The following is an 18,018-nucleotide window of genomic DNA, read 5'->3' on the forward strand; positions in this document are numbered from 1 at the left end:
TTCTTTCTCAAAAGCTAAGCAAGATCCAAGGAACAAGCATGTGAAGTAACTCACTTTTTCCTGTAATGGGAGTGAGGGTTAATGAGCAACAAGTATTCTGCTTTAATCCACGGGAGGGAGGAATGAAGGGGGGAGGTTACTGCGAGTTAAATCAATGGGTATATTTAAGGAGGAAAAATGAGCGAGCGCTGGATGTCTGTAAGGGAAGTTGATGTAAAACTGCAACATGTCTCCCAGGCATGTTCAGAGTCAGGCTGCTGGCTTTCTCCAAGAGGGCGAAACAATAAACCACTTGATGTCTGCAAGTGAAGCTGGTGTTAAATCAGCCGAGGTGTCCTGCAGAGATTAGTGATGAATTACTCTGCAGAGTCAATAGAGATTATTTATGAAGCCGAAGGGGATAGAGGGAGGCAGGCTAAGTACCATATCACAAGTTATTTGGTACTTGTTGAGCTTTAACATTGCTTGAAGATGACTCAAGCATTTGGACTTCCATATGCTGCCACCAGATGTATGGGTGAGGGAAGGAGGAGGGAGTATTCTCAGTAAAGATCCTTTCCCTTCCTCCTCTGACCAGTGTCAGGCTGCTGTTGAACAAAACCAGTCAATATCTGCGTTATGAATGAATGTGCTGCAGCTGAGAAATGGCCACCGTGTTTTCCTCTGGTCACATTCACTTCCTGAGTTCTGATGCCAGGATCCATGATTTGGTGAAGCGTGAGGCAGAGGGAATACAGCTTGAACTGTATGCTGTTCCGAATTGATTTGTCTCCAGCAGCTGGAGGAAGAGTGCCTGGATCTGTAAATTTTGTAAGAAAGTCAAGACTTTCCAATAGATACTGAAATGTCATTTCTGTAGTGTAAATTTTTGAGCCATAATTCCACTTTATTTTGCTGTCTGTCTCATATGAGTTTTAGGCTCTGAGGGATGCCTCTATTCAGTCCTAAATGGAAAGATTTTATGCATCTGCTTTAGGTTCCTCTTTAATCAGTTCACCTGTTTCTGTTTAAAAGCAGCACAGCTGTTTCACATTACTGCTGGCCATCTTTAAGATCTACTGCATGGCTGAGCATGAGTTTTGAAAATAGAAGAAGAAACACATGATTAACAATACTTCGGCTATTTATTCTGCCAGTTTTTAACTGGGAAGATCCCTGTTTTGTGCTGTTGATGCTTACAGCTCTTGAAATGCATCCTGCCCCAGAAGAGAAACAAGCCCACTTTGGAAGAGTAAGATTGTTTTGCCATAAATCCTTCTGTACTTGTAATTGGATTGGTAATAATCTAGGATGCACACCTGCAGGCACCACGACCCTGTTAGTAAGTGACTAAGTCAAACTGCTCCTCAGCAGGGGGCTGGCAAGCTTTCTGCTTCTCTCTACTGTGGGCTAAACCATCCAAGCCAGATGGTTTTATGCTGATGGCAGGGCACAGAATCATCCAAGAAATCAAAGTGTTTGTATAACTGTCTGTCTCTGGGGCTCTCAATTATTTTTGAACAGAACACGTTTTCAAGTGTGTTTAATGCTGATGAATGGCAGCAAACAGAGAAGCTTGGAGTCTCGGTCTCCTGGACAGAACAGCAAGACCAGCAGTAACACGTAGTACACCTTCTGTTGTGTTGACATATGTCAAACCTGCCTATTTGGTCCTGTTTACTGCACCCCCAAACACACACAGAGGTACTTGCACTGTGTAATGGTGTGGGAAGTGTAGTAATTGCTTGAGTTATTTGCATGGAAAAAATGTGAAACTCACCCTCATTCTTTTTATCTTCAGTGAAAGCAGCAACAAAAAAAGCCCACCCTGGTGTTCATGGGTTAGCTTCTTGCATGCCGTCTGACAGACTGTGCCTGTGTTACAGACACAGCTATCTGCAGACTCCAGGTTCTGACAAATATAAAGGTGCTCTCTAAAGGATAAATAAGCAACAAAATGTAGTATTTTAAAAACTGCAGGCCCCAAATTGTCTGGGCATGTGTATATGCGTCTGCTAGGAGCCAGGACCACATCCACCAATATGCTTCTCAGCCCTCATGTGGTCACAGGGTTTGATCAGTTAAGGGCCACAGAGCCACGGACTTTACAATTCATGATTATTGAAGCCAGAAGAAACCCTTTAGTTTTTCTGAATGGGACTGTAGAGCTTTATGCAGAACCCCATGTATTGAGGTTTGTTGTTTTGATCATGAGTCAAACTGATGATCTAAAGTAAAAAGTTTCCAGCCTTTTCATCCTTATATCTCATCCAAGCGTGGCCCAATTATGTAGCTTTTTTGGAAATTCAGTAGCTTTATCTTACTTAACTGGTACCAGTTTTCCCTCCTTTTCAAAAGGAGACACAATGACCAGCTAGGAAGAATGAGAGCAATTAGTTTAGAGGTATAATATTTAAAAGCTTTTGGATGTCTGCTGATTCATATTTTAGTTTCCAGCTGTTGGTTATATTGGGCAATATTAAAATGTTTTAAGTGTCTTAGATTTAGCAGTATTTCCTGTCTGTAAAAATAAACCCCTTTCTTTCGCTTTTACCTAGTTCCAAAAATATGATTCTATCCAAATGGCAATAGCAATGTGAAATTTCAACATGGAAATTCTTAGCACTGAAGACAAAAACATTCTGCCTCATGCATCAGCCTGTATCTCATTTATATTTGCATTTTTTCTCTCTGCTGTTAATTAGTTATATTGATTATAGACGGTCCATGGAGACTACAGACTTCACTCCTCAAATATTTCTTTTCACACTTCTTGTTTCAGTCCCAAAATTGAGGTTTTCTTGTGGATGGCCTTCACTTCATGCCTTCACTTTATGGTTCATTTGATCCTCCCCTACTCTTCTGAAATGACTGATGAGGTTGTCATGGATTGGAGGTGGTGGGGTAGAATTTGTTACTTGTGCATTTCTTTGTTGACATCTGCGCTTAGAACCACCAAATTAATTTAATATAATCTCTCAAACAACCTCTCAGTAATCACATATATTGATGCCTCCTGGTCTGCCCTGTATTTCAAGTGGAGACCTTGAAAGGTTTTTTTTTTTTAATTGATTCTGTGTTTTGTTGTGACTGATGACCCCTACTCATTGCACACGATGGACAGGAGTTGGTGGGAAGGAGATTGTAATTTGAATACCTCAGATAATGTTAATAAGCTCTTGTTTTCAGAGCTTGTTTCAACATAGATACATAGATGCTGTCAGTTCCTTCTTCAGCTGTGACTGCTGACAGAGTGAACTTACCTAGCACAGCCAGTCTTCTTACATGAAACCCTGTCCCCAGATCTGTAAGGGGAAGATCAGTCCCATTACTTCTTACTCTAGGAGATGCTTTAATATTCACAAGGTGGGGTGTTACATGGGCTCACAGTCACAAGTCACATGGATTTGAGGGGGTTTACTGTAGCAAAAGAATTTGATGAGGAAGGTATCTGATATGGGAGAAGCTGGAAACACTTTTGATCTATGAAGGCCCGATAGTTCCTGATCATCATCTAATTTTTGATGTGTGTTTGATTAACTGAAGAGGATAAAAATATATGATCTATGAAATATCTGCCTTTGGAACAGATTTGTTCATCTTACTGAATACTCTAGAATAGCAGCTTCATGGGAGAGCTCCCCGTGGTTCTTTTGTGGGTTTTAATGCAGCTTTTCAAGCTTCCTACTTTCTGAATTGTCAGAGTCACTTAAGCTTTGCACTAACGGTACAATGTTGATACTGTTGAAAGGCTGAAGTTGTCTAATGAAGAAATCAGACAAGCAATCTTGAAGATGGATGAACAAGAAGACTTAGCAAAAGATATGCTTGAGCAGGTGAGAAATATTACAATCAGATATATCTTATTCTTAAGTCCTTCACTGCCTGTTTTTTCACTGAAAGTAAATGGATGTATGTACTGACTCTGCTGGTATGTGTGCAGATCTAACTTGGCACTGTCATGTCAGTGGAGTTGCACATAGGAGCATGAGAAAAGTGGTTTTCCCTGGGATATCAGATATGCCTCCCTTGTGCAACTCTATTTGTATCAGGTTAATTTCATAACAGTTTTCTCTTTGTGATGCAACATATGCATGATTACAGTTGGTATGAGGTTTCCTTTCAGATCCTCTCTCCTCACCTGTGACTTTCCCATATTTTTTCCCATCTCTTCTTTATACTGCTGATTATCTTGTTGGTTCTTTTCTTTTCTCTTTTCTTTTTCTTAATCTCCCTTCTCTGTCTGCAGCTTTTCCATTGGGAAATGCCATGAACTAGAACATGCAGGTCAGCAGTTAGAGCTGGGACTAGAAGGGATCTCACATTCTAATGAGAATGGTTAGAAAGGGTGTCAGGGACTTCTGTCGCTTGCAGTTGATTCACTGTGTAGCTTGTGAGAAAAACAAAAAACCCCACAATTAAACTGCCATTGCCCAATTTCCCCCATTAACAGAGGGTGAAAGATAATGCTTTGACCAAAGATGTATATGATAAATTTCCTTAGAAGTGTGCAAAATATTGTAATTCTGAACTGCCTGACAAATGCGATTCCTTCTTTGTGTGCAGTCACAGTATTTTATCATGTACAAAAAGCTTTTCCATTTTGGAAATTTATAGCCTACTTGTCATGTTATCTGAATGCTCACAGCTGCTCTAGAAGTCACTGCAAGCTTCTGATCCTCCACACCTTTGAATATCACATTTCTGGGGAGTGGGATAAAATATTAAAAAGTGGTAGAAAGCAAAGTGCTTGATATGCCTTGTGAGCAGTTTTTGTGGGTGTGCGCTGAGGCTGTGTGCATGGCAATATTTATAACTATACTAAAGCACAACTACCCCCAGATATGTCAAAAATCTGTCAGAGTATGAGCTTTTAAGGTCAGCAAATGAATAGCAGCCAGTGTCAGACACATATCCAGTTGCTCGGTTATTGTTTATTGTTTCGGCAGAGTAGGGCAGACCCAAGAGAGAGATAGATGAGGCTTTGTGTGTACTCTAGGATAGGCACGATGGGTACTTCACACTGAGTGGGACACATCCTGCTCTTGTTTGCACCAATCTAAACTCCAAGTAATGCTGTGGGAATCAAAGTTCTCTCTGTACTTCCCCTTGGGTAAGTTGCAGTAGCACTTGGCCTTTAGGATTTAGAAATGGAAAATTCCCCATAGAATTAAAAATTAATCTAAATGGGGTCAGTGAAGGATAAAGACAGAACAGCAAGCAAAGGTTTAAAACAGGTCAGTTTTGTAGCCACAGCTGCACTTTTTTGAAGTTATGGTCACACAGCTGAGTCAATGTAATGCTTCCCCATGGTAGCAGGGAAATGAGGGCTCTCTCTCTCTCCATCAGGGTTTTTTTGTGCCTCTCTGTCCCTCTCTCCTTTTCCTGGATCTCTCATCTCAGCATTTGGTTTGTGTCTGTCACTCTAGCTGCTGAAGTTTGTTCCTGAAAAGAGCGATACCGACCTGCTGGAGGAGCATAAACACGAAATTGAGCGGATGGCCCGAGCGGATCGTTTCCTCTTTGAAATGAGCAGGTCTGTTTGATACATTATAGGAAAGTGCATGGAGGGCTTCTTGGAAGGAGCTGTAATGGTTATTGAAAATGGATCATCTGGCACTGAGGGGGAATGTGCAAGAGATTGTGTGCCAACATTATAACCTGCATTTGCCAAAAGCCCACAAATTTTACAAAAATTTCCGTTCATTACACAAACTTTTTATTGATGATAAGCATGCTCCATGCTGTCATTTAAGGACCAGTCCCCTGATGACAAGCAGAAATCTAGCTCCTCTGCCTGAACATGTTCACAAAAAGTAGTTCATATCTAACTGTCAGATGTAGTGTAGCCAGGAGTCAGGATTTCATCTAGTTCCCTTTTTCCATTCTGCTATCCCATCTTCTCATCCTCTGACCTTTCTTGTTCCAGCTTTGCCACACCCCTGATCAGGTTTAACATCTTGTTCTTCTAATTGAAATGCAGCTGACATCTCCCATAACTGTCATACTTTGAGAGTAATGGGAATTCTTCCAGCTCCTTTTCAGTTATGATCAAAACATGCCTTGAGGTCCTTCACTTTAATAACAAGGTTGATTATGTAGTGTTAGAAGTTTGAACTGTGTCCGTAATCCCATGCCTTGTGGGTCTCAACATCCAACCATTAGGCAGCATACCGGCCCTGGGCTTCAAAATACAGTTCCAGTTCAGTGTTGGCTTTCCTCTACCCTTCATGCAGGATTGACCACTATCAGCAGCGGCTGCAAGCATTATTCTTTAAGAAGAAGTTTCCAGAGAGACTGGCAGAAGCAAAACCAAAAGTGGAAGGTATGCTTAAAGCTTTTGCTAAGACTTGGGTAGAGGGGCAGGGAAGATCAAGAGCGGTCTTCAAAGGAGGTGCTGTTACATGTGTGCTGCGGTTGTAGAGCCAGTGAGCCCAAGGTATGTCATGTGCTAAGAAACAAATTCTTTCTGACACTCTTTTTGCAACCATTGACTTAATAAAGTCAGTTTCCTGATTGTTATACTGTAGATATGACCTGACAGATGTGAGTGACAGTGTGCTACCAGGCTGTGCTGAGCTGCCAAAAGCTTTCATATCCTTTCTGTGCAGGTCAGCCTTCCCTTCTCCCCCTCAAGTCCTTGCACCTTCCCTCTCCATGGGGCAGTTAGAATAGATGCCTCAGAATGGGGGTATTCTGGGAATGTGTAACTTACAAGGAGGGGGGGTACATGGCTTCTGTGCCACATGCATGGTTACAGCAGAGGAGAGGTGAGTGTATTCTACTCTGCATTTTCAGATGAGCTCAAGCCTTCCCCCTGCTCTCACTGGCTATGTTTTTAGAGTGGGATGTCTGAGATAACAGCCTTGCTCCTGGCTTCAGAGGACTGTGCCACAGGCTAGATGTAGTGCATCTTCCTTCCAGTTGTTCTGGTTCTGGCAGGAGGGTGTGGGAAGGACAGTACACACACAGATGGTGTTACAGCATTTGCTAGGCAGTAGTCAGGTGGGCATTTCAGGGTACTTCAAATTATGGGCCCAAGCATGTTAAAAACAGCCACTGTGCAATAACTTGTTCATTTTTTTCTCTCTTTTCAAGCCATCCTTCTGGCATCTAAAGAACTCATCCGAAGCAAGCGTTTGAGGCAACTCCTGGAAGTGGTTCTGGCCTTTGGGAATTATATGAACAAGGGCCAAAGGGGAAGTGCTTATGGCTTCAAAGTCTCCAGCCTGAACAAAATTGCAGACACCAAATCCAGCATAGACAGGTAGGCTAGAAGGCCATAAACTAGTTACTGCGCCGCTGCATCTCTTATCATAGTAATGAAAGTGGGGTTTGTTTGTTTTTAGCTCTGTAGACCATCTAAAATAATGTCTTGATTTGACAGTTACGTAGTGCTTTTCACTCTAAAAGATCCTGCAGCATTTAAGACTGGCTATTGACACAGCACTCAGATTCTGCTGTTTCTTTGGATAATGCACATCTGTTGTTGGATTATGTTTCTGCAACACTATGCAAAGATGACAAAACATAGTATTTCACAAATAACTGAAATAAATTTGGGGGGGAGAAGGATTTCTCTGGAATGTGCCCTTTATACCGAAGTTTTATGGCCATGGTTTTGCAAAAAAGAAAACACAAAAAACTCCGACCACAGTTTTATGTCTCCTGTGAAACATGGCATATGTTTCTGATGCAGGACTGTCATAACTGGCTCACTACCTACACCAGTAATGGAACCACAAGGCATAGCTTAGAGAGACTGAGCCTGGTTGTATCTAGAGCAGTTAAAGGGGAATAGTTGGGTTTGGGAAGGTGGACCTTACTATTAATGGACGTGGGTTGTGGGTCTTCATAGTGCTTCCCTATGTTTTGCCCCACATCCCCATACTGGTTCTCGAAATTAATCCAGCTGAGACTGGGGAGAGAACACCACTTTTGGGCTCCAGCAGCACTAAGGTTTTCCTTGGAGATCTCCTGTACTGGTTCTTATTAACTTGCACCTTCCTTACTTGTGAAACCTGCTGAGACCGTAGTTGTGGTGAAATGACTTCAGGCTGCGACAGAATAAATAGTGGCAGTAAGAAGCTATAGGAAATTCATCCCTACCTAATAGAGTTTGAACTAACAGAGTTCTGTTTTGACTACCACAATGTCCTTTCCGTATTCCAAGGCTAACACTTGTGTAGCTATGTTGAACATTTCTTTGCCTTAATGTAGCTTGGCTTGATTTTCCATATATTAAATGTCCTGTGCAGATTCTGTTCTCTCACCAGTTCCCAGCTCCCAGGCTCTAGTCTGTGTGAAGCAGTGGCCATCTGCTGTCTAGCCTGTCAGTTAACCACACAACACCCACATCAAGTAGCTGTTATGGCTGGCTGTTCTCTCTACACGCAAAATTCACTGATGCAAAATTCATCATTTACTTTACAAATTTTCTTAAATCTTCTCCTGCATCTCTTACATCTCATTTCTACCCACTCCTAATTGAATTGCCATTGCTTTCGTAGTAGTGAGCCTCACCACTACTCATAAGTATAGCTGTTTAGCTGTTCCATTACTGTAGGAGTTTTCTTTGCAGCTTCTTCAATCTTCAAGAACCTTTTCCTCTTTTTAATTAACTCTTAGGCTTTTTCCACATTATTTCTGAGAACAACTCGCCTTTCCTTTGCGAGTTAATGTCACTTTAGTACTATTATTTTTTTATTCTCTGAAATACCTGGGGACAAACAGTACACTGTTACACAATTTTCTTTTCTGTTATACCATCTATACAGATAGATGGAAGCATGCTGGGTGCCTCTAGAATAAATCAAGGCACAATATATTGCTTGAGGAAGGATGGTTCATAAAGGGCTAATTCATTTCAGTCTGTGATACTTTTATTTCAACAACAGAGCTGCTAACTGCTGATATATTGTTTATTTTGTTCATTTAAGCATACTTCCTACCCAAGTACTTTTTACTCATTTGTCACAATCCTCTCACCATTCATTTCCTTCTATCCAGCATCTTCCTTGTCACCTTGCACCTTGTCATCTCTCTCTCTCTCTTTTTTTTTTTTTTTTTCCCCCCACAGGAACATTACACTGTTGCACTACTTAATTATGATCTTTGAAAAGAATTATCCAGATATCCTAGATATTCAGTCTGAGTTGCAGCATCTTCCAGAAGCAGCAAAAGTCAAGTAAGTCCAGTTCTATTGCTTGTTCTCAGAGCTGGAGTTCCCAGTGATTTTTGTTTATAATGATCATCAGTTTTTTCATCGCTATCTTCTAAACTCGTGGCCAGCCTTACAGCTGAAATGCCTTTGCGCACATCTTTGATGTTTCTTGGATGTACATCAACAGAGAACTTTGGTCCAAAAACATTTGTAGATAGCTAAATTGACAGCTTTGCTCAGATATGCCTGTATCTATTTTATTTCTGAATCAGACATTGTAACTAGACTGGCTGTTGTTTGTAATTTGCTCACCATATTCTAGAGTGGTTCATCTAATTCACATGCTATTTTTTCTGGATAATTGAAGGTTTGTTTTTAAGGCAGCGTCAGTTAGGCAAGAGGCTGTAGTAAGCCCTTTCAGGAAGATCATTCAAACTTTTGCATAAATCAGTCTTGCACAGAAATGTGGAAAGCATCATACTTTCTGCACAAATTCAATGATTTTTTTTCCTCATTTCTGTAGGTGTTTGTGGAAAGTTAATACACAAGCCATCCACCAAATACCATCATTTTTTTTTGCCTTCCAAAGCACTGGTCAAAAATACCTTTGCATATTACTTGCCGAGCCATGATTTTTTGTATAGGGAATTACTCCAGCTAATGAAAGTCACGTGAAAAATAAATGTAGGTTCACACTTGCAGGCATTTATTAAGGCTTTAGTGGTTTTTGAGATGTAAACTACTACTAATTAAATACTTGGAGGAGATGCCTGCTGACTCACAGATAGGTACTAACTAGTTACCTGGAAATGAAAAGTAGGTTTTTTTCATACAAGTCCTAGAAAAAAAACTCTTGTTTATATGCGGTGAGCAGAAATTCAGTACAAGACTTGTGTCTAGTGAAGTGTGTATTAAACTAACAGTAGAGTTATATCCTCAGTTACAATGTAAGTTTGTAAGGACTGCCATACCATATGGTAGAAATGCAGATGGACAGAACAATGTTTGGACTGTGAGGAAGGCAAAGATCACATGTAAATGTACCGCTAATGGGATTTAGTAGTTCAGTGGTTCAAGAATCATATGCAAAGAAAATCCGAGACCCCAGTAATGTGTATGCTAAAGCTGGCGTCCTTGCTTCTGTGTCAACTGATTATTGCAAGCTGGCCATGTGGCATACTCTCCTTGCTGGAGGGTCAGGCTCAGCTCACAGGGCAGATGTTCTGGGGGCAACCCCCCTCTTCTTCCTAGGAAAATCCGGATCTTCAGTGTGACCACAGGCAAGCAGGGTCTGCTTTATCTGACATCTCATACAAAAAGCAGCACAGATCATTAACAGACCCCTTACCCCTAATTTCTAATCATCTGGCATGGCTGGTGCCAGAGGCCAGATACCAGACTTGATGGGCCAATGGCCTGTTTTGCTGCATAGTTCCTGTATTCCTGTGTAACACTGCTCTTTTTGTTTTATCTGCTCTGTGCCTGTCTCCTGTGCAGCCTCGTAGAGCTGGAGAAGGAAGTCAACAACATAAAGACCGGATTGAAAGCTGTTGAAGCTGTAAGTATCTGAAGGTTTCCAAAGCGCCATACTTAAAATACCTCGCTCAGAATCAGGGGCACTATATATTTTATGATAAGAGAAAGTGGGCTTTCTTTTTCTGTTCCTTTCCATTCCATTCCAGAATGCATTAACCAAGAAAAAACAAATAAAAACTTCTCATGTCGAGCTCCTGCTGATGATCTTAGCAGACTTAAGCCTAATGAATAGCTTGTTTGATCTCAGCCTGGAAAGTAAAAGGACAGTTTGACAAATGGCGTGGACTGCAAGAAGAAATAAAATTCTTGCTCTTTCTTACTGAGGGATGGCTGGCTGCTGAGCAAGTATTTCACATGGCTATTGGACTAGTAGTAAACAAGTAGTACACTGCTATATGCAACTCTAATCTATCCTAAGCACTCCTTGGGAAGGCAAAGATATACTAGTTGAAGATGAGGGAGCTGAGTTGACAAGCAAAGCAACAATGATATTTTTCCCTGCTATTAATGAAAGCCTTTTAAGCTGGGCTTAGGTTGCTTGTGTTCAGTTTGTACTTATGTAGTGCAGAGCCTTCCAGCTCAACAGAGAAAAGTACAAATGGTGCGTTGATGCAGTTCTGTGCACTGAATTGTAAGAGTTAAAGATGAAAGGTGGGCCTAAATGCTCGCTGGAGTTGCAAGTTTGTGTGTCAGCTGTGGTTCCCCTACCTGGAAGCCTTCTTCAGTTAACGTGTTGGGTTTGTTCCTGGGCAAGGACTTCAGCCTTCCTGAGGCGGGAGAGCACAGAGAGGGACACCGTGTTCAGTGGCAGGCAGTAAGAACTCTCATATTTGCCTCTTGCTCATGCCATTGACAGATGTGTGTGGCTTTGAACAACCCCATGTGTTTCCCTCCTCTCTGTGAGACTGCAGCTGCAAGTACCTACCTCTCACAAGGGCTGATGTGAGAAATGGCAAGTTAGTGTTTGTACAGCAGTTGAAAAAGTAGAGATTAAAGGCTAAAATCACTCTGCTTTCTCTGTCCCTTAATGTCTCCCATCATCTGCACAGATAAACATATCCCGACTGTAAGAACATTATTATCTCTTTCTGCAAGTGTGGGAAGAGAATCCTATGTTCAGGTTGGTGCTGGTGTCTCTTGCCTGTTGGATACACTAAGGCAAGGGTAGTGCTGAGAGACAAAGCAGACCTCTCTGGAACTCAAGAAGGTCCCTGCTGTGTTTGCCCTTTAGGATGGTTTTATTAGTCACACTTTTCAGCATCCCTCTATCTTCAGGATGTTTCACCTGTCTTTTTCAACTCACAACAGTTTAATGCTACTGGAGACTTCCAGATGGGAAGCATTCTGCAGTGGGACTGCTGGTAAAGGGACCAGTTGTTAGAAATTGTATTGAGTGGATTCTGTGCAAGGATTATGTATCTACAAGGAACTAACACAGGACCCTCCAGTCCTTCTCATTCACTATGAGACAGATAGTGATGACTTCATTTTCCTTTTACCTGGCCTGAATTTTGTTTGGCTCTGGGGGTAGAAGGGATCTTTGTCCTGTCAGTGGGCCCCAGGCTGTCTGGCTGTCTCCAGCAGTCCATCACGTAATTAGACAGTGATCCTCCCACCAAAAAAAAAAAAAAAAAAACAAACCCCAAACACTTTCCAAACCTTATTTCTGGATTGTCAGGGTAAGGGACAATGCAGCAATAAGAGATAGTGCTGCATACATGGAGTCCAGTGTTTGGGAATTAAAAGCACCTGTAAAGGGAAGGCTGACATGGAGTTCATGACATGAACAGAGTCCCAGTTTTGGCTGGGACATACAATTACCCCCATTGAAATGTGAGTACCTACTTCTGTTTTGCTTTCTGTGACTGGGTTATTTGTTCTTTGGCCTTTAGAGCCCATCTCTTTCCCATGCATGGGTTCCATGGGCAACCTCTCCTTCCCATTCAATCACCATCTTCCCTTCTCAGACTTTTCCCTGCCATGGTATTTTTCATCTGTGACTGCCAGCACCTCCCAGTCTGCTTGCTCAATTCATGGTTTTCTGGCGTGTAAAAAGCAGCACTATAGCAACAATAGAAGATCACTGTCAGGTGGAAGGGGGAGGAGGAGAAGGTGTGATTCTTGATTCCATTCCAGTGTGTTCTCACCACAGCCTTGGCTCCAGTGGCTGAGAAGTTTCTTCAAGGCCCCTTAAGAATAGAAAGCTAAAAATAGTTTCACAGTCAGATGTTCTTAAAGGTACTACTAACCCTTTGCTTTCCTGGACTTGCAGCTTATTTTTAAAAATAAGCCGTACTAATTTTCAAGACATGCATGCAGCTGTTGCCTTTGTGTAGGATGCTCCCAGAAGGATAGCTAAATAGTTCTTGGTCTTCTCCAAAGCAGAAAGTTAATTCTGTCAGCACAGCCCTTCTCTCACCCAGCAGGGAGATCGTAACCACCGCTTCAGAAACAACTGCCATGGCTGAATCATTTCATTTTTCTAGAGGACCAGCAGCCCAGCCTGCCAGGGGCAGTGCTAGCTTCTGCTGCTGTGCTGTTATCATTTGTAGAGGCCATTTCCAGAAGATACAGAAGTATTTCTTATTCTCTGGCATTGTTCTGGGGCTGATTACATAGTCATGCTGGTAACATGTGTGGCTTTTATTTTTTATATTTTTTCTTTTATTTGAAGAATTATTCTGCAGGGAAGGACTGAATTTGAAACTGAAGGGCAGACCATCTCATCTTAATTTTACTTTGAAAAAATTGCTCTCCAGTAGCAGTCCCAAATGCCATAGCTTTCAACAGTGAGTAAGATGACAGAATTGTTATACTCACCTGCTTGGGGAGGCAGGGAAGCAGGGGGTAGAGCAACTTTCAGCTAGAACTAACTTAAAAATTTGAATGGGAAAGAGTGGCTGAAAAAACAGTGCATAATTCTAGAAGCATGTGAAATGACTTCTCTTGTACTTGTACGGTCCTATTCATAGTGATTGTAACACAGAGACAGTTCATTGCACAGTGATGTAACTGAGCAGTGCTGCTGGGACTGTCCCTTGTGATGTGTTAGGAAAACCACTGGATATAAAGCAGGGGAAGTAGCACTTCTTTAATGTGGACTTTTCTCTGGCCATCTGCTTATTGCTTTTCCTGCCCCTTTTCTGCCTTGTGTCCCTTTTCTTTCCTTGTAGTGATTACGTTGTCTTTCCAACTCACGTCAGACCAGAAGATACATTGCATCTGATTTTATTTTGTTGATGGCCAAAGTAATTCTTTTGCATTCAGCAGTGCTGTTGAGCAAGTCCCAAGGAGTTTCTCAACATAGATGCTTATAAACCTACCCAATTGGCTCTGTGAGCCAGTATTTTGATGACCAGTAACAGAGAGCATCAAATATGCATGTAACTGGAGCTGTAGCCAGCACAAAAATATTTTTTTCCAAAGGGAACAGAGGGTCAGATTGCAACTTGACCTACTGTTTCATGCTGCTTTCCCTACAGAGAAAGTAAGGTTTTATCATTCCTACTGATTATTCAGCTGAGAATAAAGATGAAGCCCAGATTATGATTTCATTATTCCCATGAGACTGTCAGAAGCACACAAGCCAAGCACAGGGATGGGAGACTGTCAGTCTTACTATAACTTGGTCATTCTGAGGAACTCTGTAGCTCTTTCCATGCCACAAACATGGTGAATAGAGTAAGGGAAGAGATAGCATTGGTAATCTTGGCTTAAAACTAGAAAACATGAGCCAGAAAGAATTAATCTCAAACAATTTTTTTCTCTTTCTGTAGGTAGTAGACAAGTAAAGCTTAGTTTCCTATGGTTTTCTTTCTTTCTTTTGGTTTTTCTTTCCCCCATAAATCTTATCGCAATAGCCTTAGTTTATAACTGTGACTTTTACGACATCCAAGTTAATGGTTACTGGTCAGCATGATGCTAGCAAATGTTGCACCTGACATTCTCTGCTTGTTCTTCAGTGGGAGAAACAATTTTGAATGTCTTTTTGCTGCCCACCTAAATGCTTTTCAGAGAACTAAAGGGGAGATCCAGAGCTAGGAATTCTATAGACTGTTCACACATGTACACATTTCCCTTTTGAGTCACCATGGAAAGAGAAGATGGAAGGAAATTCAGTATAAAAAATTCCAAATCCACTTGCTACACAATCTGAGTTCTCTATTATTTGTCATTTTGCATAGGAAAAATAAAAAGCAGCACTTCATATACTGGATGCTTAAATTATAAAGTTGCTGTAGAAATTCAGCATGTTGATGGCTTTCTTTGGAGTTGTTGCTTGAGGATAAAGCAAACCATAACTAAGACCTTCTTTCATCCCACCTTAACCTTCCTGCTCATGCTGAAAAGGCAAAACCTTTGACTTAATGAAAAAGTGGTTTTTGAGTTACAGCTCTGGATGAATGTGTGCAGAGTGGGAGGAGAGCTCTGCACTGAATTAAACAGATGGGCTTCCCTGCTCCCTTCCTTGTCAGTGAGGTATCATTGATGCTTGTCTGTCTATATCTCTTACTTCTTCCTTTTCAGGAACTGGATTATCAAAAGAGACGCATGCGGGAATCAGGGGACAGGTTCGTTCCTGTCATGAGCGATTTCATCACTGTGGCCAGTTTCAGCTTCTCAGAGTTAGAAGACCTTCTCAACGAAGCTAGAGACAAGGTAAGAACACCTTTTGAAGTGTTTGGGGTTTCACTGTCTCAGTCAAAAGCTTGAATCAAAGTGGAAGCAGCAATTTCAGATGCTGAAACTGTAGTGAAAACTATAATAGACACTGAAAGTGGGTTAGGCTGAAGTTTCTTACTTTTCCTAATCTGTCTATAGCCATTTAGAATATATTTCAGGATTAAATAAGGTTCAATGCTCTAGCACACTTCTTGCGAATCTTCCTTAACATTACCCATGTTTGGCATAGAATTGTAATGGCAACGTCTGTAGCAGGACACCACACTTTTTAAGCAATCTCTCAAAAAGAGGTCCTTTGGCGATTACTGATAGTGACCTCATATCTTTTACCTTCTGCTTCTGACTTCATCCCATTCTGCTCATTCAGCTGGGGAATTTGTGCTTCATTTCTTTCCTTTGAATATGCAAAATGAGTAGTTTGGTAACCCTGAATACCTGATCTTTTCCAGTTATGTTTTCCTGTTACTGCTTGTATTTCATTGCAAGGATAGGAATCCCAAACGTGCGTGGTTTGTCTGACGTTCTTGGATCCTTTTTACACTGCCAGCATCGTGTGCATGTTACTCTTCAGGTGCTGCTGTGATCATTTAGTCCTTTCACTGTCTGCATCTCCATTACCAGATTTGTACAACTAAGGAGGTGCTTGTTCTTTGCTGATGATTGGAGTCTGGCACATATTCCTCTCTCATCCGAATGAGGAAGAATTTATATGAAAAGATCATAAGCATATGAAAATGTTTAGAGAAGAGCAAGTTCTAAAGTAAATGAGACATAATGGCAAATCTGCCCTTGTTGGCTGGCATGGTAAAAGAGCTTGGCTTTATAAAGCAAATGGGTGATTTCTTTTGGATTGAATTGTTTCGACCACTGGTGTCAGTCCTTGTAGCATTAAGGGACCTATTGTATTATTAATGAAACCTGTGCTGTTGGATTGGTAGGCCTTAGATTTTGAAGGATAAGCAAAATACAGGCTGAGTATCTGAATGGTAAGACTCCTTAATCATCCAGTCACTCCACGGTAATGTCATTCTGTAATCAAAAAGCATTTCCTTGCTGTGGAGATAATTTGGTAGTACCGACTTGCAGCTGCAAACAGCAGGAGCTACTGGCTGTCACCCAGAGCTAGGTGCCCTGGTAAATGCCAGTGGGGCAGCAGTTATTACAGCACTCAGAAGGCAAAGCTGGGCAGTCTAACACTTGTCAATGTTATAAGGAAATTTTGTGGAGAATAACGTGCCTAATTTTTTTATTGTTGTCATGTTGCTTGAGAAGATTCAAACCATTCCAACATAATAATATTCACACCTTACTGGCTTTATAATCACAAAACCGGTGTTTTACATTCCATGCCTCCACTAAATTTACTGAGAAAAGCTCAGTTTTCTATGGTTTGGGGGCTTCTGTTTTATGACTGGGTACATTTTTCAACTCTGTTATAGTTAGGTGCACATTTCTGGAAGCAAATTCACTCTGTCCTTGGCTTAGACTGCCTGCTTTTGGTTTGGTGTTATAGATGGTGGTGGTCCTTTCTTTTGGCATGCTAGGACAAAAACCCAGTGCAGATTCTTTACAAGGTCAGTTGTGGGTTAAAAACCAGCAAGTGGTACATGTCCAGCACAGCAACGCAGCTTTTCTTGGTCAGGCACTTGCAGGAAAAATGTTGTTCTTTTGCTTTAAGAATAACCAGAGAATCTCCCTACAGACAGACCAATATGTCTGGAAGTTGTTGCACACTTTTTTAGACATAGCCAACATAAAGCACTTGACATAAAGAGATATTTTATTTTAATGACTATAACATGCTTAGGAAACGTTTCTCTACCTTCTCCTCACACACCCTTTCTATGTTTGAACACATGCCTTTCCAGCTTCTGCTCAACCTATGGCTTTGGTTCTCCCACTGGCAAAAAGCTGCTTTTGGACTCCTAAAAGGGAACTGTCTGTCCTTACCAATGTTGAGCTATTTCTCATGTTTGCCTCATATTGTTTTTCCCCTCTCTTCTTCCTCTTTTCCCTCATTTTTCTTAAAGAAGAAGAAAAGGAAGAAGAAAGCTGGAAATTTTCAACAAACCAGATGTGCTTTGCGAAGCCTATAACATCTTCCAACCTCAATGGGCTCTCTGTGCTTGTTGATTCACAAACTTATTTCTTACCATGGAAACTTACTATAACTAGCCAATTAAAGGAAGAGAGGGACCAAGACATCTGATTATTCTGTTCTTTTTTGATTTCTTAGAGCAAAGCAAGTGGAAAAAAAAGGTAGTGGGAGATGAAGGGCTTTTAAAAATATCCTAGTGAGCCCAGAAAGAATTGGTCTGGTTCACAGATTTATTAATAATAATGAAGCCCTAGTTTTAACAGCTGGAGTTGGACATCCTTCTAAATATAGATGTAGCTAATTGATTGCCATGAGTTAATCAGAGCCATGTTTTCTCAGCTGGGATTTAAAACAATACAACTTATCATTTCAAACCTGGAAAGATTATTTTAATTTTTTTTTAATGTCTTTAGTATTAGCAAAAGATTTCTTTATTCCTTTTAGTTATGGAAACAATCAATTACCAAGGTGTGGTGCTGACCTTCTTGGTAGAGGATATTTTACACCATCCTGTGCAGTACTTTTTTTGGTCTTTTTTACTTAAACAGGACCATTTACA

The 18,018-nt window shown here is 41.1% G+C and overlaps 1 protein-coding gene across 4 annotated transcripts in view; it reads left to right on the plus strand.

Moving 5' to 3' along the window:
* Window positions 1–18,018, plus strand: part of DAAM2 (dishevelled associated activator of morphogenesis 2) — a 205,539-nt gene that overhangs the window by 174,435 nt on the left and 13,086 nt on the right. For all 4 annotated transcript variants that reach the window (XM_040612105.1, XM_040612104.1, XM_040612101.1 and 1 more), the window contains 7 exons: window positions 3,731–3,815; window positions 5,409–5,515; window positions 6,216–6,304; window positions 7,078–7,246; window positions 9,059–9,166; window positions 10,640–10,700; window positions 15,206–15,337. In XM_040612105.1, the coding sequence (XP_040468039.1) occupies window positions 3,731–3,815; window positions 5,409–5,515; window positions 6,216–6,304; window positions 7,078–7,246; window positions 9,059–9,166; window positions 10,640–10,700; window positions 15,206–15,337 (751 nt within the window). The remainder of the gene's footprint in view (window positions 1–3,730; window positions 3,816–5,408; window positions 5,516–6,215; window positions 6,305–7,077; window positions 7,247–9,058; window positions 9,167–10,639; window positions 10,701–15,205; window positions 15,338–18,018) is intronic.

Source organism: Falco naumanni, chromosome 12 (assembly GCF_017639655.2).
Source record: "Falco naumanni isolate bFalNau1 chromosome 12, bFalNau1.pat, whole genome shotgun sequence".
Taxonomy (NCBI): Eukaryota; Metazoa; Chordata; class Aves; order Falconiformes; family Falconidae; genus Falco; species Falco naumanni.